The sequence below is a fragment of the Nesoenas mayeri genome, assembly GCF_963082525.1.
Source record: "Nesoenas mayeri genome assembly, chromosome: Z".
In the NCBI taxonomy this organism is placed as follows: Eukaryota; Metazoa; Chordata; class Aves; order Columbiformes; family Columbidae; genus Nesoenas; species Nesoenas mayeri.
In genome coordinates, this window is record NC_137542.1 from 58,046,128 (window position 1) to 58,068,407 (window position 22,280).

The following is a 22,280-nucleotide window of genomic DNA, read 5'->3' on the forward strand; positions in this document are numbered from 1 at the left end:
TATGACTTTCTGGGTAACTATGATTTAGAATAGTGAAGGACAACTCCTCGATTTCTTTCTATATTAATTCAAACTTTAAGGCTTTTTATACATGGAAATCACATTCTGAAGCAACATCTGACCTCAAAACCCACTGAAGTATTGCAGCAGTTATGGAAAAAAAGAGACTCAAGAAAGTAGAATGAGACCTTTCGGGTAGTAGTGAGTGGTCTTGTCAAAACACGTACATTTTAAAAGTTACCTTTATGAGATGTCGTAGCCTATCTAAAGGAAAAGTGTCTGTGTAACTTTTTGGGATGCTTAGATGTTCTTCATTTCCATTAAACCATAAGCCAACCTGATTTAAATTAAAAAAAAAAAAAAAGAAAAAATAAAAAATATCACACCTGAAAATGAAGTGGTCTTCTTTATGCTCTATAATTGTTCAACAAACAGATTACTAAAATCTTACTACTTGTGTTTAATCAAGGTGAATTTGTTATTCATATACAATGACATCAGAATAATTAAGTAGCTGTCTGTACTTTGTAGCAGGTACATTGGGAATTACTGAAAATGAAGTGGGATATGAAGTGAATCTATGCTCTTTAAAAAAGTGAAAATGAACTATTTATCTGTAAACATAAGCTGCACAAGAAACAGAACATGATGCAGTGTCTCTCTGTGTGTTCTTGTTTCTTCCTATTAGGGCATTCTTTGCTAGCCCATAGCTTTTGTCCTAACTGTTCTTTTGGAAGCAACTGTCCACAAACAGGTCTTCCCATGCCTGCCTGCTCCCAATAACTGAACTAAGTGTCCTGTATCTACAACTGTAAATTAAAAGTGTTCAGAATCAACTCTCCAGTACTAGGCCCAACACAGGAAACATCTCACATCAGCTAGATCTCATCTTCTAGAACAGGATGGCAGGACAAGGCTGCCTACAGAAAAACTCACTTGCTTGGACGTGGCCCATGGCAAACCATGCCAGGTTGTGCAATGTTACAGTATTCAGTACCATTCCCTGGGGAGATTCCCTAGCACTGTGCAGTTTACTAGTACAGATGCATGTAGAGGGGCCAGCTGAGGCATCTCATATTCCCAGTGGAAGGTTCTTCCTGCTACTCTCACTGAATGTTGCTTGTCATTGTTTCCTCTTAAGACAGTAAAATAAACAACATTTCATGACATTTTGAATGCAGGTAAGTATGCACGCATGTGTTAAGCAGAGAATAAAGTTTGTTTCTGTTTTTATTGAAAAATGTTAACATTCAAAAAAGTCAGCTTATTCCCTATTAGATTAGCAGTCTAATATGGAAGATTCCAAATAGTTGCAAATCTTCATGAGTCACAGATGTTAATGAGAGACGCAACAGTATTTCAGGATAGGTATTAAGTTAAAACTTTGTAACAAAGATCTAATTTCATTAGCAACATCCTTTTCCACATTTCAGGTGAACTACTGCATTCGTAATTATATAAAATACTGCATTGTTATTACTATGTGTTTTCTTTACAAAGCAAGACAATGAAATAGGACAAAGCAGGAAGTTGCAAGAGAATTTCAGAAAGGAAAATTAATTAGCAAAGCTAGTTTTCTGCTTTTTCGCAATGTGAATTATTTGGGAAAACTGAGGAAATCAATAGCAAGAAAGCAGACGTTATGTTGTCTTTGAGATCTTTTACTAGAGACATATCAGATGGTTTGGTCTAGATGATATAATTGTAATATAAACGACAACAACTGATGAATAATTCTTTTACTAGCTGTCTGCTAATATTCTTCCCTTAATTTTATGGACTGCCCCGACTCATTAGTTCTCTAGTGCACCATGTTCCCCAGAATGTGAATCATTATTTTTTTCGGGAAAGAAATGAATAAGAAAGAAATTAAACAGGTATTTACCTTATAAAATTTGCTATGAATTACTCCAAAAGGATACAACAAACATTTTAATAAAACCAATCCAGATGTTCCTAATCAATAAATTTGAAATTAGACGACTAAAGTTTACTTAAGTCTGAAAAATTCTGTTTCTGTTCTTCTCATAACAGTACAAGCAAAAAATCCAAACAACGGCACTGTCAGTAATATGAACTGCAGGACTTCACACACAGCAAGTAAACAGGGTTTTCATAAGGTTTTTAAGGGAAGAAAGTTTTGCTGATATTTCCAAACATGAAATAGGTGTGACAGACACTACAACTTCTATCTGCAATATGAATTGGTTTTAGACCAAAATCCTCAGAGCAATGCAGCCTGCTGAAGCGGGTTACTTTGAATAATCTGGAGGTTCCTAAAATCTTTTCTTGAGCACCTAATTTGTGTGCTGACCTACATATATTTCTCTTCTGAAAAAGGATCTTCAGCTGTGGAGTTACCTGTATGTTTATAAATTTTTTGGTACTTTTTAGTCTTTAAGCAAATACATAAGACTGTAGGTTCACAGTCATCACTCTCATGGAAGTTTTGTAGAACTAAGAGGAGCAAGTCTCTAAGCAAATGAGTGTACACCATTGTATATTCACTCTCCTTGACTGAATGTGAGCTAAATCTGATCCTGAAGTGAGTAAATGAATTGCTTAGTTAATGCAGTTTTTCAACTAGATTCTGTGTTTAAAAAGTACATTCACAGTGAGCGTGTCTTGCAACTGTTGGTTTATTTTTAAACTCACACTTCAGTAAAATATTATCACATGAATAAACAAATAGATGTAGATAGACCTGCACATTTTGTGGGTTTTCTGGCTTTGTAGATTAGTTTCTTTGCCAGACTGGAGTGGAGTAGGGGTTGCCAGGCATTGCTGGAAGTTTTAAATTAATTAAGGTAGGTCTGAAACTGAAAGGCTTCTGGAATAACAGCCTCTATTTAATTTTTGAAGAAAACTAATACTAGGTGATCTGAAAACCAAATGCAATAAAGGTGGTATTAAATTTATTTAAAACACTTTAAAAAGTATTTTAGTATCACCGAACATATACAAGCTGACAGGACTTTTGTGTTTACATGCACACACATATATATCTATGTATAGCTAGTACACATTAAAAGAGTGAACCAGTAGTCATCCTAAGTAGACTCAGAAACCAGGGTGAAAATTTAATGAGCGGAATCAGGAGGACTTTGCTAAAAGAAGAAAGATGTATTCTTAATACTCAGCTTAATTCTAGAAATATTTAAAGTGGAGCTGGTGAGCCCAGACTAAGAAACTTATTTCTGTTTGGGAGCAACCTCTTTGTCCTATAGGTACAGTGTCAAACAAGTTAACAGTAGTGCTTACATAATAGTTTCTCTAGAACAGGAAGCATTTTCACTTTAAATTAATTTAGGGGGGAAGTAGGAAATGGAAGTAGAAAGTAACCTTAATTATCCTGATTTGTGGAACTATAGATAAGGTAGATACTAGGTCTTCAATTTTCCCTAGAAAGCACTCTTAAAAAGCAAAACATTTAAAATTCAGACTGAATTTCTCAATGTGAATAAACCCAACAAGATATCATTCAATTCAGACAGTTTAACAAAAGAATAATATTCAAAAAAGAAAATAATTAGGACCTGCATATAGGATTCCTGTGTAATAAAGCCTGATCCAGCTACATCAACAGACTTGAAGTTATACAGAGTTTTGAGAAGCTGTGTCACAGATGGCACTGGCCAAGGCTGTGCTGCTGCTAGTAAGAATCTCCGCCAGTCAGCAAGTTCTGAGTTCACTGTGACTGCAGATGCCAGATTTTGTAACTATAAAAATAAAATAATAAATATCGTCAAACATACATGCATAAACACACACTTTCCATATACTCTGTATGCTTAGATCTTTTTCCTGTTTAGCATGGACAAGGTTCTGCAGTGAGATTTCAGAGATGTGTAAAGGACACCTATCACTAAATAGAACAGGACACAGAGCACTGCCAGTCCGTGAGGCCAGTTGGCACGTGCAGTTGGTATCTGCCTAAATAAGTACTCTGATGCCCTTAATAGGGTCTATATCTAAGCTGCCTAAGAGATAACAGTCCTTGGTATGTGCTAACCCCTGACCAATGCTCCATCTGAGAGAGCGCTAGGAATTGAACTGAAAATTTTGTCACATGAGTACAAACCCTAGTAAATGCCTGTGCCTGTGCCTTGGTCTTATTTTTCCTACATTTACAGGTGTCCAGCTTGTCGCATGTGTCTTTTTCCCGCACAAGATGTAGTATGTGTGCAGAACATGTAGGGGAATATATATGTAAGATCCCCTGACAGAGCATTGGGAAGGATGTATCAAATGGAGGGAAGAAAATTGGCACAGTTCTTTTCTGTACTATTGGTGCAGTGAGAACCCACCTTGTCAAGGGAAGTGCCTGGTTTGCTCCAGACTGGAGTTCAAGAAGAAAGCAATGATGTGTTTACAGGAATAAGGGCTTGCAGCAACACAGAGATAATCTGATAATGTTGTAAATACCACCTGCCCTAACTTTGGCTGGTACAGTAACGCCTACTACAATTTGAAAACTTATTTGAAATTCTATTACTCAGTCAATGCAAGAATGAAACTGTGAATTCAGTTCAAAATAGCTTGTGCAGAATAAACATATATCTTAGCGTATGCTTCATGCATTTCCTGCTTTCAATATAAATTTAAATGTCTAATTTTAAAAGGGTGCTTTTATGGAAAGGAAAATCTGTTCTTAAAATTAAAATAGTACTTACAAGCACTGAAAGTTCTCAAAGAAAAAAGAACATGGAATACACATGCACATGTGTTCCATTAATAAACTGAATGTTTGAATTATAGTTTTCCCCATATAATTAATTTCCTGTGCTAAGATTAGATTTTTATACACTGATGATGACAGCCATGCCTGTTTTTCACTAAATTCAGTGGAAATCCACCCTTCATAAACCTTAATATAGTTTAGTCACGCATTAATCTGTGTAAAGAATATTTGAATAAAGCTGTTTCCCTCATGTTAAATCCAATTAAACACTTAATGTGAATCACGGCTTACTGTCAGAAATAATTATAAAAATATCCTAAAAGATTTAAACCCTTTCATCCTCTAGCATTACCAGCAACATCTGAAAGTAAAATTAAGCAGAGAATTCAGTGATGGAAGATTTGGAAAGACTAAATTATATTTTTTCATGTTCCTAAATCAGAAAATATTGGATAAATAAGTTTAAGGTCACACAGCCATGAATTTTATTCTCCTGCCTTGGAAAAAATGAACATAAGCTTATTTTAACTCTTGGAAGTGAATTTTCAATGGTGTCTAAGAAACTGATATAATCTGAAAATTGTAAATAAATATAGGGCTGACATAAATATCTAATTTTTAGCACATTGGCTTCCAGATTCTTTCTCTAGTGCAATAGAATAATTTTAAGGAAAAACTGATTATGCCCTATGATAGTAATTCTCTTGACTTTGTCATAGTAAGGACAATGCTACACCATCTACATAATTCAGTACTTAAGCTGAAATGAAAATAAGGGTTAACTTACATCTGGAAGCGTTAAGTTCATCCATGTATCAGGAAGGCAATTTGTTCCGAGATTCAAATTAATCAAGCCAGAAAAAATGTCAATAAATTCTCTCTTTTGTATAAAACCTAATAAAAAAGTCAAGATATATTTACTTATATTTACATTTTAAACAGTTATCAATGCTAGAGGAAATCTATTTTATTTAGTGGCCATATGGAAAATTACTTCTTTTGCTATAATGTACTATAGATAGTAATAATATCTTTTGAGCCAAACATAAAATTTTCTCATTAAAAATAAATCATGTGTCCCCTGTCTAAGAGTAAGCATCAAATATTCCAATACACTGCAATTCTTTTGATATTTGTCCTGATTCACATTGTGATCACTAACCCATCCTCACACAGTCTGACAGCAAGTACTTCACAAATACCAATCACACACATATTCTGTCCATTGAATACCTACTAGCCATTTCTTTCACTGTTGTCTATTTTAATAAATCATAAATCGATCTCTATTCTTGAAAGCAAGTGTATGCTAAGAGAATAAGATGGAAAACAGAACACTCTTTGTTAAAATTTTGAAAACAATTGAATTGCTTAAAAAGCTTCTCAGGATTGGCTTGAGGGGGTTATAAATAGCTCCTTAAATTTTACTTTAAAGAAATTATAAGATAAAAGTAAATAAGTGCAAAACCTATTTGTTTTCTAAAATAGTCATGGATTTGCTTATAAACAAATAGAAACTTCATACTTCATGCACAGTATTAAAAAACAAAGAATTGTATTCCGAAATTTAGCAGACAGATACAGGTCTGTCCATCCAGAAAAGGACTTTGCTGGCTCAGTGAGGATTCACTGCAAAATCTCTGCAGTAAAGACAAAAAATGTAAAATAAGTTTCAAATTGTCTGAATTTTAAGAGACAAAACTGATTTGGTCAGATTACGATCACTTCCATAGTGTCAAAACATCAGGTTTTTAGATTACTTTTAAAAGCAAACACAATGAGTTAAATATCAGAAGAATTTGACAATTTACAATTTACAGCCAAACTTCTTGTCCTTTTGAAAAGGCACACTTGTGCACATTCTATGGCTAGCAAGCTTTTTTCTTTGAAGTGGAATAATGAAGTGAAATTTGTTAAGATTTAAGTGGTACAAATATTAAGAATGTGTTTTAATATAAATCTCATAATGTCAATGTACAAAATCAAGTTGCCAATCTGAATTAATAGATCTACAATCTCTCTAGACCTGTTTGCCTCCAATCAGGAAATCATGAGTAATGCCCTCAGCACATCTTAACACAGCAGAGAAACACTTCACATATATAAGCTTGGAGAGCAGAGGAAAAAATAATAATATTTGAGAAGCTTGAAGTCTGTTCAGAGAGAAAGAAGGAAGGTAGAAACACCTGCACTTTAAGCTTTATGTCTTACCATAAATGTCAGCATGAAAGCAAAAGCTGGGAAAAAATACGAGCAGACTGATAACAGACTGATAACAGTGTTCTGATGTCACTTCTTGATGGTTTTTGAGTTATTTACTTTGCAAAAGAATACCTTGTAAAAAACATGAGTTAAGCTGTTTACTGAAGCACCATGGATTGCTGATTTAATAATTTTAAGGTAATCAGAAACTTTTATTTTGATGAGAATTTGAAGTCACAAGAATCAGTTGATTTCCATAAGGCACAATAATGGCCCCATCACAGAAGTATCATTATTGGGAGGCTTAATGGAAGCTTCATTGAAACAGGTAACGTTTTACTGGTTCATGGGGAGAACGGGCTATGGTTCAGTAAGGAGCCAGTGAAAAATTAACATTAAAATAATGAAAAGTTTTTTACATCTTATTTGCAGTCTCAAAATGTCTGGTGCTTCACCCATCTATAATAATTTTTATTTTGTATCTTACTGGTGATTTCCCTTTCCACATCTGATCCATCGTACTCTGGCAATTTAACTTCTTCCTCTCACATTATCTCATGGTTTAAACTGTTCAATTTCTACTACGATTTCCTGATATGAAAATAAAAAATTATGTTCCTACATTTCCTCTGAGTTTCTGGCATCCTAAAAACTAACTGAATTTTGTCTTCTGTACAGAATTCTAAAAGGATACTAATAACCTCATCTCACTTTTTGTGAGGTTGCATGACTTCAGAAACATACCTGAAAAGTATTTCAGGGGCAAGGAAATTAAAGAACTTGAATCAAGAGATAACCTCTGAAATGAGATTAAAGGATTGGCATCTAAAATAGTAACCACTATTTATAAAACTTTGATTGGATTGTAGAACATGCTAGAACATAGTTTTAAGGTAAATTTTACATTAGTTGATGTAAGGTAATAGCAAGCACGAATTATTGTGAGATATTTAAGCTCTGTCAGGTGATCTGCAGTGTCTACCTGTTTTTCTTACTCTGTGCTAAACATAAAGCAACAACACTCATTCAGAGCTAAGCTATTTTCTGTCTGTTAATTATAGAATTGCTGATGTCTGCAGGATAATTTCTTTTACTACCTCCTCCTGAAAAACCTTATGTGGGACAATTTCGAGGTGTCTTCAAAAAGTTGTAATAGTTAAAAACTCTCAAATGTAGTATGAGTTAATTCCTCCTCCTGACGTATCTAGAAGGAACAAAGTGTTCTCAGAGGAAGAGGGGAGGTCCCTCACAAGCATATAAAAAAGATATCAAATTCCTTTCCTCAGGGTGTTTTTAGATATTTTGTCTAGATAGAGTGTATCTGGAATTATGCTGTAGAGCATTGAACTGTTTTTTAATATTGGATTATATTACAAAACAAAAGATGATTCATCAATTTAATTCAGTGGTTGCCAATGCCACAGAACTGTTTTATATTCATGGAGAGACGAGTGGACAGCTACGTAGATAGTGCTGAGGAAAGAATATTGGCGTCTGTAAACGGGGCTCTGCAAGTGCAAGGAAATAATATTCCCTGGACTTTGTCCATCTAACAAGACTGGTTTCAAAACAGGAATGCTCTTCACAAAATCGTTTTGTTAAGTCAAAAAAAAACCTCAAACCAAAACCCAAACCATACCAAACAAACTAAACACTTTTTTATTGAATGATATAGGAGACTTAACAGAAAAAAAGAACTCATTAAATGTGGTTCTACACATTTCATTAGAAGGGATAGCAAGCATTTTGGAAGAAAAATCAGAATTCAAAGAGATTTTTAAAAACTAGAGAGATGGTCAAGATTAATAAGTAAACCTCATTGGAAACAGAACAGAACAGTGCTTTAAGTAAACAGACTGCACAAATTAATACATTCACTACATTGCAGATAAAAACAATCAAGAAAGGACTTCAAGCACATTGGAGAACAGAATCAGAATTCAAAGTGTACTTTACAAATTGGAGATACAGTCTGGGATAAAAAGGAAACTATATCGCATAAGAATAAATGTCAAGTGCCACAATGGACTGAAATAATGAACTGCATAAATGTGACAGTGGGAATCTTACTGCCAAAGTAAAATTTCTGTAGAAAATGCCCTAGGGATTATGGCAGATTACATCATCACCAAAAAGTACATGGGAAGACACTGGAATTAATATTTGCATTCTCTTCAGCTGTTAAGGCTTCTGCTGGCATACAATTTTGGAATTTGCAGATCTAGAAGGATGTATGGCAACTGAAGAGTGCCCAGAAGAAAGCTGAAAGGATCTTCACAGGGTTAGAAACCACATCCTGAGAGGCAAGGTTGAAGGAATTCTGCTAGTTTAATTTATGAAAGGAAAATTATGAGAAAATATAGAAGTAGTTTATCAGTTAAAAACAAATACTACAAGGAGCATGGAGATAAGCCCCTCTTCATAGCTGCAATTAGGAAGAATAATAGGAAATTAAGTTTATTTGCAGCAAAAATATTTCAGATAGCAGTGAAAACCACGTAATCAGACGGACACCAAAGCACTAAGGAAAACAAACCACACTGATTCTACACTGGACCATTTTAAAAGCTTATCAAAAAAGAACGAGGGGCAAATATTGGACATAGTTGTCTGACTACACTTGATCCCATTTTTAGATATAGATGACTTCTTGATATCCAACTACTTGCTATAATACTACAATTTTACTAGTATTTTTCCAAGGGCAAGGCATTAATTATCTTCAGTCCTAATATTAAAAATGTGATGCTTCCCCCTGCATATCACGGAAGTTACTTCAGTGCTACAGATCCAAAATATACTTTTGTTACTTTGTTTTTTGTTGTCTTCTGCTGTTGAACATTCTGGGGACACATTTTCTTTTTCTCTTCTTTTTTTTTTTTTTTTTTTTTTTCCCCCCTAATCTCATCATAGTTAATAATAGTTAATAATCATCTTCCCATTTGAAAACTTTGAGGGGAAAACTTGGCGTTATGAGGTTTAAGAGAAAATCCTTAGAATTACCCATGCCACATATCTACTAAGGTACCCCGTATAGTACATACCCTGTTGCTTATTAGGTAAAGTATAACTAAACTTTTTTGTTATCTGAGAAATCACAAATGAAGACATTTCAATGATGTATCTTTTATAATCAACTAGATAATGCACAGCACTGATCTCTTTTTCTGATCCCTATAGATTAACTCTACTTCAGTGGACTAACATAGCTTAATCGCTTCTGATATACTATTTAGACCTAGAAGTAGCATGAATATATATGCAAGAGACACAACGATAATATATGTGTGTGTGTGTGTGTGTGTGTATATTGTGTGTATATATTTATAGTATACCTTCTGCAATTCCTAGACAGGTTTCATACTGACAGTAGAGAGTTGATAATGATTTTGGAAAAGGGCTGATTTAAAGGTGAATGAACTCAAATTCATTTATCCAAATTATTTCTAGTTGATCTTCGTGACTGAAATAGGGTCATTAATGATTTCACTTTGGCTTTCTTTTGATATAAATCGCTAGTTAGCTTGATGGTCGAAATATATTCTGCTGGTATGTTTTTCCTTGATTGGAAATTATCAAGTATAAAGTTGCATTAAAAACATTTAGAAGTATGAAATTACAAATCAGAAGCATCTCTGAACAATTCTCACTCTTGGCTCCTAGATCAAAAATCAAGATACAGCATTTTTATTCAACCTTCCCTGAAGCATTTTTATAGGGAAAAAAATGGTTCAAGCTGTGTAGTATATTACTTATATCCTAGCTGTAAGAGTATTTGCTATGGGAAGACTCATTTGTGCAATTAATAATCAGCAATGGAAAATTGCTCTGTTCTGCCTCTGTAGGGAAGTCTTCTGAGGGACAAGTCTGACAAAAATCTGGGGAAGTTTATGTTAAACCTCATCCACAAGAAATAAAAAGTAGCAACACATACAGATATTGAAAGAAGGTATGACCCAAAATTCACAGGCTACAGAAATCAAGCAGTCATTTAACACAAATAATGCACTGATTTTCACACATATTTATAAAAATATTATCAGAATTTTCACAATCAGTGAAGCTTCTTGAACAATTAAAGACTGATAGTAAGATGACAGTTAAGCCCAGTAGTTATAAGGTATTATAAATCAGGTAAATGCAATAAACAATCAGAAGTTATGAGTCATCCCTCTGTCTGCATGTCACCAAGGTAACAATGTACTCCATTATTTTTGTTGTCTTCTATTTCTAGAAGTCAGGTACAGAAAGGCAAATGCAAACATCTACTAGCAATTCAACAGTGAACATAAAGAAAACCCATATTTTAACATTGTAACACATTATGAAAAAAATGTATAAATTTTACACTCATTAACCCTGCAAGGTATTATATTAAAGTGCACATCTATAGTACCAGACGACTCAAAATAAAAGCTAACAATTTTCATCTAGTAACTTCCATGGAGATTCTCCAAATCGAACTCAGAGGAGTAATTTGATCTTTAATTTGTCATATCATCTCCCTGTAATCTATTTCTCTTCCAAGTAGCATTCCACAAACGAATAGCTTTCTTGGGGTCAAATTTTTTTATATCTGGAGAGTTCATCTGAATTATCATAAGATCTGTTACACTTTCAGACATTAGTTTAGAATGTGAATGCATCATGGTGAGTTTCATCTGACTGAAGCCTCGTTCTGTTTCAGCTGAACTTGCTGGCAGAGTTAGGATCAAATCTACCAATGTCAGGATGTTGGGATACTTCTTTGAATAATCTGAGTTCACTGAATCCCATGTCAAGGTCTGGACGTTCTGAAATCTAAATAGCATGGTAAAAAGTATAGTTATAACTATCAGGAAATGTATTTTCATAATCCTTTTCAGTAAATCAATAGACAGACACAAATGTAGTTTTCTTATTACCTGTTATATAGCTCTAATTTCAACATGCTCCATTCAGTTTCTACTTCACCTATTTTCACACTAGCAGCTTCTAGTATGACTTCATAATGTTTAGTCAAGACAGACACTTCCTTTTCACCAAATTCTGTAACAGAAGCAAAACGAAAGTATTTTATGCTTTTAAAAAAATTTTGAATGTGCACTTCAAGGAGACATTATCACAGTTCTATACCTTGTTTCATTTTTTCAGGCCATAGTTTAAAACTTCCAATAGCAGTTGCTCTCAAAACATCTTGACTTGCATCACAAAAACAATCATGGAGCTTCTTCATCAAATTACTTAGTACTTTGGTTCGTGCTGCTGAAATATTTCCATTTCCAACAAGCTGGTAACCATGAAAGTGTTGCATGGTTTCCATCAGGCGTTCCTTTGGTCCAGGTCTGAAAGACATAGAATACACAACAATATATCAATATATAATACTCTTTGATTATACTCTAAGAGATCATGGTTCAATTGTTAGAAACGCCAGACCTTGTTTGATACATATGGAGTGTTTTGAGAGTTGATTGCACGGTTGCAAATATATCTGCAATGGAGGAATTATGATCCAGAACAACACGTGACAGAATGATGAGAACATTGATGACATCCAACAAGAAGTGTGAAAACTTGACTATCTCCGTTTTCAGAAGGAGGTGTAAAAGGCCTTTGACATTCTGCTGCTTTGAAGCTCTTGAATCTCTTTCAATCTGTAAATCAATACAGAAAAAGAAAGTGTTGGGTATGTGGACAAAAATTAGCTATAGCAATTATTTTTTTCAGGAAGTTACATGCAAATTTTAAATAATTTACCTTACTCAGATGTAGAATAATTGCAGGATAACCTTTAAGGAGAATTTGTAGAGCTGTTTGTAGACGCGGAAGCCACTGGGAGCCTCCAGTGCGAGAAGGAATAGCTGGGCGTAACTTGATGGCTTCATATGTGGCTTTGAGATTATTCTTATTTAGAGGTGAGTTATGATAAAAGTAATACATATTTCTCAAGACACTGCTTAAGATTTTGTACAGCTGAATATTTTTCAGTGCTCCTTTGTAAGCCAGCTTTAGCCGGTGAGCAAAACAATGCACAGATTGTACACAAGGTTGAATTTCTCTCAGAAGTTTAGCTACTTCTCTGTTTTCTCCTACCATGACATCTGTCGCATCACTTCCAAACCCAACTAATTTTCTTGACCAGTCTTGACTTGCCAGACAGAGATGAAGATTTATTTGTAATGTTTCCTCAATTGCATTTTTTATAGTTGGAGCATCAGTTTTGTGAACAGGCTGAATGCCAACAATCTGGCAATGGACTCTTCCTTCATTTGCAAAGCGTACGTAGACAACTGCAGCTGCTTGCAGTATACTGTCTATGACTCCATCACTAATGACAGAGAAGAATTTACATTTCTCCAGTTTCTCTTTCAAAGCTCTTCTTTCTGCTTCAGCAATAAAATGTATGAACATTCTTGCTGACTTGTCATTTCTAAACACAGAACCAACATCCACTCCTTTCATATCATCTAGTTTGCACATCCAGTCAAGGTCTGTAAAGGGACGACCAGATTTAGCAATAGCATGGCATGTTCTAAAAATATTTTCTACCCTTCCTAATGTTATGGAGTTCATGCTCTTCAACATCTGCTCAGCAGAAGCTGTATCTGGTGAAGAAGTACTGGCAGCTTCCATGCAGGTAGCCCAGGCATGAGCTTCACTACTCTGGTGTGTATTTATAAATTCAAGTTTGAAGTCATCAGTGCCTGAACAAAAATTATGAATGTTTTCCCCCAAATCCACATTATGCTTACGACATAGTGCACAAAACATTATTCCCCTTTCATCATCATATTTTAACCAGGAATATTTTGTTAGCCATATTTTTGGAAACTGGCGATTTCTCTTTGTTCTTTGATATTCCAAATCTTTCTTCTCTTTCTCTCTGTCACCAACTTCTTGCTTGCTAGAAGAATTATTCTTGCTTTTAAATTGCTTCAGTGCTCCTATGGCTATAATTTAAAAAGAAAGAATCGAATATAAAATAGTTTTCACTTCATAAATTATTGATTGTATTTTTTTTTTCTTTTTTCATCCACATAAAATGGAATAAGGAAAATTGAGATCTATTCTTAAATCACTGGGAGAACCCATGTACCGAATGTTCAGTTTTGACTCCAATTTCTTTTTGACTACCAGAAGTCTGTCAGAATCTGCAACCAGTAAAGTGCAGCAGCATCTATACAATTTTGAAATAAGATAAAAACACAGAGAGTGGAATTCAAAATGGTATTTCAGGCAATATGTTTCCAGACACTACTGAGGTCACAAACCTATTACAATGCCCACTACACCTAGTAGTTAATTTGGAGCAAGTTTGTAAGTACATAATCACATACCTGATACAGAATGCATAAGCTGTTCTGCAGCACATGTAGTTGACCTGATCTTCTTAAAATATATTTATCTGTAGACTGTTTTTATTACTGCTTTGAGAGAGATGAACTGCATAAGCTTCAAATTTTGTTCTCAGAATGGAAACATTCTTATAAGCATTGAGTTTGTTCTCAATATTAGTCTTTCAAATTGTTGTCAAGATGGTCATTCATATATTTTGTAGGAGCAAATGCCATAAGCTGACATTTCTGAAAAATCTATCTGTAGAGATTGTAAATCTCTCACTTTTCCGCTAGTAAGATAGTGATTCTCGTAGTATATTGTTGCCATAAGTTCATGACTCTGAAAAGAAAGCAGTCAAATAGTTCCATGCAGAGCTGACGCAGTAAGACTTGAAATCTATTCATTGGGAAACAGCAGAAGTGAAGCACTGGGGAAATTACTTAAGAACAATCTGACTCCTTGCAGTGGTGTGTATGTCAAGAGGCATAATTAATTATTACATCAAGATAATCACAGAAATAAATGCTATTTCTCGTGCTTTCAAAAGTCTTAAAGAGTCCTTGTACCTCACCCTTTTCTTTTTCACAAGAAGGGACAAATTTTCTTACATGTATTATACATTTTGTGAGAACTGTTTGTTCCCATTGTCATAAAAACGCTCCACCCAATTCTGTTTATCCTGAGAGGTCATAATATGAAAAAATGTTAGGAACATACAGTTTAAATATCTTTCTATTATAAGTGATTATTTAAAAGAACTATTGATAGCACATGAAAACTGTAAATCTGAGCTGGCAGCTGTGATCCACATGGACAGCAAAACAACCACACCTCCACAGAAGCTTTTTCTGACATATACCCAAGTACCACATCCAAGACCAAAAAGAGAGGATGAGAAACATTCTTAACACACAGTGAAGATTAAAAACCTTCCCAAACATTAGGCAGCCACAAAACCACAAGAATATGTGAAAAAGAGATCATAGGCAGGATTAACAGATCTGCAGCTGCAGATGGAAGGGATAAAACGGTTGTAACACCTCTGTGGTGCCTACTGCTTCTTGAGGTACATGGGCACCCGTAGAAATTTCCTGCTGATAAAAAAGATGGGGATTAGAGCAGGTTCTGTGAGCCACTGTCAGAGATAAGATTCCCCATAAGATGGATCTTCAATGTTACCAACATTTTTCAAGTTTTCAACTATGATGACTCATTGTCCCTGTAGTATATTCTTACCATGCTTACCTAAGGAAATGAAGGTCATGCAGTTGTGTTGCCTGTATCTCTACATCAATTTGTCTGTCTAACAGTTCCCTCTCATTGATAATTTAAGAATGGCCAATTTGAACCAAGTTTGTTAATGGGTTAGAGTTCTGAAGGCCTTACAAATTTCTTTCAAATCTGTTCCAAGGTACAGGAGAAAGATTCTCATAACACTTATATGGAGAAAAAAGGGAGATGGCCAGCTTTTATCCACTCTGTGCCCAAGTCAAGCTAAATTCAGTTCCAGAACACAAATAACATCAAGTGCATCCATAGTGGCCATAGTTGTACACACAAAACCTGTAGAAAAAAGGACAAGGAAGAAAGACAACAAGGTGGGTTATTTTGGTTGGGGGGGTAGTTTTTGATTTTTGCTTGTTTGGGTTTTTTGTGCATATGTTCTTGTTTGTTTTTTTTTAATGAGGCTAACAGACATGGAAAGGAACAGGAGATTCACTAGTGGGAGGAAACTGGGAGAAGGTGGTATTTGTTACAGTGGTACTAGAGAAAGAACACAGGAAACAAAAGGAAGCCATCCTATACTACTTACAAAGCAATGTTTTTTTCATATAAAAGTTTATCATAAATGAAATCAAAAGGAAAAGTAATGTAGAAAAAGCTGCACAAGGTAGAATTGTTTTTCATTAAATTCTTTTTTAAAGTCAGTATCATTCAGTGAAACACAGGTGACACTGAGAAGGATGTAAGAGTGTTTCGAGAAGCAGTGCAGAAACATAATGAACAAATGCAAAAAATTCATTAGAAAAGAAATTAAGATTATGAACTGAAGTGAAACTGAAAACAGAAAAATAAACATTCAAAAGGGAGTACCAAAAATGATAGCAATGCAAGTGTTCACTAGATGTGTAAGTCTGTGAACCAGGATTGTGTCATTTTAAAGGGATGTAAGAATCATCATGTCACAGCTATAACACACAGATAGCACACACAAGAGACTATTTCTTAATGATACACGAGTCAGCAGAATATTTTCATATTTAGAATAATAGAATAGTTTGGGTTGAAGGGACCTTCAAAGGTCACCTAGCCCAACCCCCTGCAATAAGCATAGACATCTTCAGCTAGATCAGGTTGCTCAGAGCCCCGTCCAGACTGGCCTTGAATGTCTCCAGGGATGGGGCATCAACCACCCCTCTGGGCAGTGTGTCAGCACCATCATAGTAAAAAATTTCTTCCTTATATCTAGGCTGAATCTCCCTTCTGTCAGTTTAAAACCATTACTTCCTGTCCTGTCACAACAGGCCCTGCTAAAAAGTCTGTCCCCATGTTTCTTACAGGCTCCTTTTAAGTACTGAAAGGCCACAATAAAGTCTCCCTGGAGCCTCTTCTTCTCCAGGCTGAACAACCCCAACTCTCTCAGCCTGTCCTCTCTCAGCTGTTCCAGCTCTCTGATCATTTCTGTGGCTCCTCAGGCCCCTCTCCAACAGGTCCATGTCTTTCCTGTGCTGAGGGCTCCAGAGCTGGACACAGGACTCCAGGTGGGGTCTCACCAGAGCAGAGCAGAGGGGCAGAACCTGCTGGACATGCTCCTTTTGATACAGCCCAAGATATAATTGGTCTTCTGGGCTGCAAGTGCACATTGTCGGCTCATGTCCAGCTTTTCATCTGCCAGCACCCTCAAATCCTTCTTGGCAAGGCTGCTCTCAATCCTTTCATCCCTCAGCCTATATTGATACTTGGGGTGGCCCTGATCCAGGTGCAGGACCTTGCACTTGTCCTTGTTGAACCTCATGAGGTTCACATGGACCCACTACTCAAGCTCGTCCAGGTCCTTCTGGATGGCATCCTGTCCCTCAAGTGTGTCAGCTGCACCACTCAGCTTGGTGTCATCTGCAAACTTGCTGAGCGTGCATTCAATTGCTCTATCTATGTCATTGATGAACATATTGAACAGCACTGGTCCTAGTACAGATCCCTGAGGGACACCACTCATCACATCTCCATCCAGACACCAAGCCGTTGACCACTACTTTCTTGATGTGACCATCCAGCCAATTCTTTATTCACTGAACAGGTCACCCATCAGATCCACAACTCTCTAAATTAGAGAGAAGGATGTTGTGGGGGACAGCATCAAAGGCTTTACAGAAGCCCAAATACGTAACATCCATAGCTCTTCCCTTGTCCACTGATGTAGTCACTCCACCACAGAAGGCCGCTAGGTTGGTCAGTCAGGACTTGACCTTTGTGAAGCCATGCTGACTGTCTCGAATCACCTCCCTGTCCTCCATGTGCATGGCATGTAAAGGTGCTATACGAAAGTATTTCCCTAAAGTGAGGAACTATAGGAAAGATACATATTATAATTTTACACAGAATATGGTAACAAAATATGAAGAGATTGTAAACCTAAGATAGAGATAAGAATTACGTTAAACTTTTATTCCCTTTTCATCAAATTTTAACAAAACATTTTAAATTATTCCTATTCCCCTCCATTTTCACTGAGAAAAAGGTTTCCATAGCAATTTCTGACTAGACATTTGGATGATGATATATGCAAGTTATGCATCATTTACCAACCCGAGGTGCTGCTATAACTTTGTCAAGTTTACACTCATTGCTTATTGTTAATTTCTGCTAAGGACCCATGGGGCTGTGGCTAAACAATGCATCTTGGGCTACAGTGGGGCATGCCTGATATTAGCAAGAGTTGGGATTCTAAATTTAGAATCACACAGGGTAAGGTATGGCTGTTTCTGCACAGGTGCAATGAGAGGAGAGATCTTAATACCTGGATAGTATATATAAGCGCACAGAAGCATACACAAACATGTTAAACATGTTTCAGAAAAGTAATTGGATAAAAATATTTTAAACACTGCAGGGAAACAGTCACAGGTTTCTCAAATTAAATAACATACAAGATTTAGTAAGAGACCTAACAGGAGGTGTGAGTAAAACTACATCAGTAGAATTACCACTTTTTCCATTATCTGTAGGGAGAGGTATTGTATCTATTTTGGATCTCTGATTAAGGGCTTTATATCCCAAAAGCTTAGGCACTTTCTAGCTACGTCATTTGTCCAATACAAAAATCTTCCTCTGACCACAAACATAGCCTTTTTTGATTTTCAAGTTTTGAAAAAAGCACATTGAAAAGAAATATAGTCTTAGAAAATATAGAAGTTAGAGATTATGAACTTCTGTTCTCACATATGAACTTCACTCCCTATTCACATCAAAGTCAGATAATTTGGGTTACTATTGCAAGCTCTTCAATTGTTTCTACAAAAGTGTTTGGGAAGAGATCGCATAACCCATAGACATTACTCAAGGTTATCATATAATTCTGACTGTTGTACTCAACTAAATGTTGTATTAAAGAGCGAAAAGTTCAATTGAACTAGATGCACATTTTAATATGCCTATCTGTTTCAAATCTGGCAACAAGAGTAAAACTCAACTGAAAGGTCTACAACTTAAACGAAATAGCAATAAAATTTGATCATTGACTATTCTCAATGTTTGCAAAATCTGGAATCAGATTAGGCAGAATTACTAGGCTCAGTTCATGTCTTAGCATTAATTTTAAACATTTTCTGTATATTAAACATAGAAGTGTTTAAAGCCTGACTGAAGTTTATTTCCGATGAACAAACTGATATAATTCAAACTGGAATCGTTCATGACGATCATGACTGTGAAAAAAATGAACAAAATTTAGAATTCTATTGTGTAATTCAGTCAGAAGATAGAGAAAAAAAAAGTCTGGGATAAAATCTATTTTGATTCATTTGGTAATGTAAAGCATTACCAAAATTGCATTCTCTGAAACACCTTTAGAAGAAAATTGAGAAATCCAGTTGTATGCTAATTGAATTGACAACAGATGTGGTCACAGGAAGAATATAATGCTAAAGGGAATCAAAGGGGATGAGATCTAATAGATGGTTAGTTCACTTTTGTTCATAAGAACAAAACACAGCAGAAGAGACTGTAGAAAAGAGAAATAAGCCAGTGTTAGTAACTCCATTTAAGACCTGTCACAGTTCTTCCTGTAAAAAAGAAGCACATTCCTGAGGCAATATATTAAAGCACTGTTAATAAATTGAACAGAGGAGTTAGTGAAATTAACAAATATTGCATAGCCACCTTGAGTCAGGGCAATGACACTTGGGATAATAATAATAATTAAAAAATAAAAAAATTCCTTATGAAATGACTGTGACAGTAGGTGGGAAGGTCCAGCAGAGGTTGTATTTTTTGTCCATCGATGCTTAGAATGGTGAGTAATGTGTTTCCATGGAGCGTGTAGGATAGAACAAAGATGTCTATGATGAATCGGCAGTTCTTGAAAACTTTAAATTCCTAGGAAACACAAAACTGTTTACAATTTTTATAAGATTTCTTTTGTAAATAGCAATAATTTTAAAGTATATTGGCACTCCCAGTTTTTACTTCATTTTGGTGACTTGCTGAACATATCTTGAAAAGATATCCTCTTGACATTTGCCAAATAACCTTTGAGAAAACTTTTTACATGTTTTATTTTTTACAATATAATAATTCCTCCTTTGATACTCTTTGTTATGGCTGCTTTTCTGGGAAAAATTCTTCTTCATGCAATGTCCATAATGCTACAGAAAATAAACCCATTTTAAAGTAAGAGAATGGGAGAAAGTGCTTTAAAGATGATTTGCATGGCTTTTGCTTCCCATCCTAATTCAGCTATTCAAAAAGGCAAGGGACATTATTTTAAACAGTAATTCTGTACTATTGTCCCAGAGAACACACAACAGCATTTTGCTACTGTCTGGTGAATATTAAGTCACGATACCTACCTTTTTATATGGCTGTGCGAGTCATCTTGGATCATTTAAGTGAATATAGTATTGTAAAAAAGACGATATTGTAGAAATACAAATATTTCAATTGTCATTCTGCTAGTTATTACAAGCAAAATACTTATTCTGTCTTAAACATGTCAAGACTATTAGAGTTTTCATTAGACAAAATTGCTTAGTCTTAAATATCTTAATGAACAAATTATTTAAAAACAAAAGAAAACCTTTTAAGTGGAATGACCAGTCAATCTAGTGTCTGTGTTTCACATCTATGGCAATCTAATGATTACAAATGTACACATTTTTAGTTTCACATGGCATTATATATGCAATAGTATCTGCTACTTCAGTCTCTATAGAAGAGTTTGGATTGCTTACACAGACACACACTCCTAAACTATAGATAAGATGATACAGATCTCTATAAAGGAAAACTGTAAACATTTTTCTGCCTAAAATGAGTTCATGCTCAAAAGCTAACAGGAATTTCTCCATAAATACACATGAAAAGCGTTTCTGAGTAAAGAATTAAATTCAATTTCATTGTACTTTTGTTGACTTATTATATCGGAAGAGTTGGATCCAAATTTGTAAGTACATGTTTATACATTGTATTTAATGATCTTAGTGGCAATCATATTATAATTATAATACGGAACACTGATAGTAATATACCTGTCAGCAAATATGTGCTTAACTATTTTCCATCTCAGCTTAAAACTGCCTTACCTAAATTACTTTATAACATTTACACAACAGAATGAAGTTTAGTAAGAGAGTCTTTTTCAAGCTTCCTGAGCCTAAGGTTCCCATAGTTAGAGCACAGGGACACAATAAATGCCCTCATAAAAGAAAAAAAAATGTACATATCTGAGTTAACACTTGTGAATCACCCAAAACTGCTGGCACACATTGATTTGAAGAATGTAATCGTTCATAGGTATTATAGCCTCTATACAACAGTTGCATTAAAATAATGATTTCTTTAAAAATGTGTTTTAAAATAATATAGCTTCAGTGTTCACTGAGCTCTAAATTAGTAAATGAGTTAAAGACTTGCATTTGAAATTATTTTTAAGAAAAATAAGCATGATACTAATCCCTGTTGAAAATATATTGCAGAGACACCTGTTAGATGAATATTAAGTATAGGATCTTGAGGATATAAAGCCCATAGCAAAGAGACTAAACCTTTCAAATAGTTTGGTATTTCACATTTTTAATATTCTGCACTATGACTTTCCTTTTGTATGTAGCACAATCATTCATTGTAGTATGATCTTTAATAATACAGGTAACTAATGCTTAGTAGCTCCCAGCAGTTACTTTTAAGTTGGTAACTAACAGTGCTTCAGAAAGGAAAAGCAAAATTTTTCTTACCTCTAGGTGCCACCTGTAGAAACTGTTTATGAAGTGTAGTAAGTTGTGAAATAGTTAGAGTACCACTTCCAGAGGTCTCTACATGAGGAGCATGTGGCAAAGGGACAGGGTCAGGCATCATTTTTACATCACTGCTGATGAAGAAATCTGTTTCTTCTAAAGTCATTTCATATTGGATTTTGCTAGAATTCTCAATATGGTGTCGTGCAACCTCAATCAGTTTTTCAACGCTGTGCAAATGGAAATGCAGAAAACAATGAGTACTTTTAACACACAATGTTAATAACTTAGGTTAAAATTTTAATGTGATTACACTCTGAGAACCTTCCTGAAGAATTACAAATTCTTTGTGTGAATTATGTACTCAGCAAAATCATTAAGATGTGTACTGCTCTTTTGGCAGCAACAAATCTTCTGACTGTGGTAAGAAATTTAGATAAAGGCAGATCTAAGCCACAGAAGAGACCTGATGGAAAAATATGAAAGGATGATTCTTTATTCTATAAATCGTATAGGGTTGGAGCATACATGTTCCAGCTGTGATCATCCTTTACTCCCTCTTAATGTCTTGCCTTCTACTCTGTCCATACATTCTAGATGTACAGAGCATTTTCTAGAGTATCATT

The 22,280-nt window shown here is 35.1% G+C and overlaps 1 protein-coding gene across 1 annotated transcript in view; it reads right to left on the reverse strand.

Annotated features, from left to right (window-relative positions):
* SPEF2 (sperm flagellar 2) overlaps positions 1-22,280 on the reverse strand; it is a gene marked incomplete at both ends in the record, with an annotated part of 85,703 nt that overhangs the window by 9,915 nt on the left and 53,508 nt on the right. The window contains 8 exons of the mRNA XM_080362527.1: positions 242-337; positions 3,579-3,719; positions 11,395-11,683; positions 11,788-11,911; positions 11,999-12,207; positions 12,302-12,519; positions 12,623-13,815; positions 21,655-21,884. Of these exons, the coding sequence (XP_080218653.1) occupies positions 242-337; positions 3,579-3,719; positions 11,395-11,683; positions 11,788-11,911; positions 11,999-12,207; positions 12,302-12,519; positions 12,623-13,815; positions 21,655-21,884 (2,500 nt within the window). The remainder of the gene's footprint in view (positions 1-241; positions 338-3,578; positions 3,720-11,394; positions 11,684-11,787; positions 11,912-11,998; positions 12,208-12,301; positions 12,520-12,622; positions 13,816-21,654; positions 21,885-22,280) is intronic.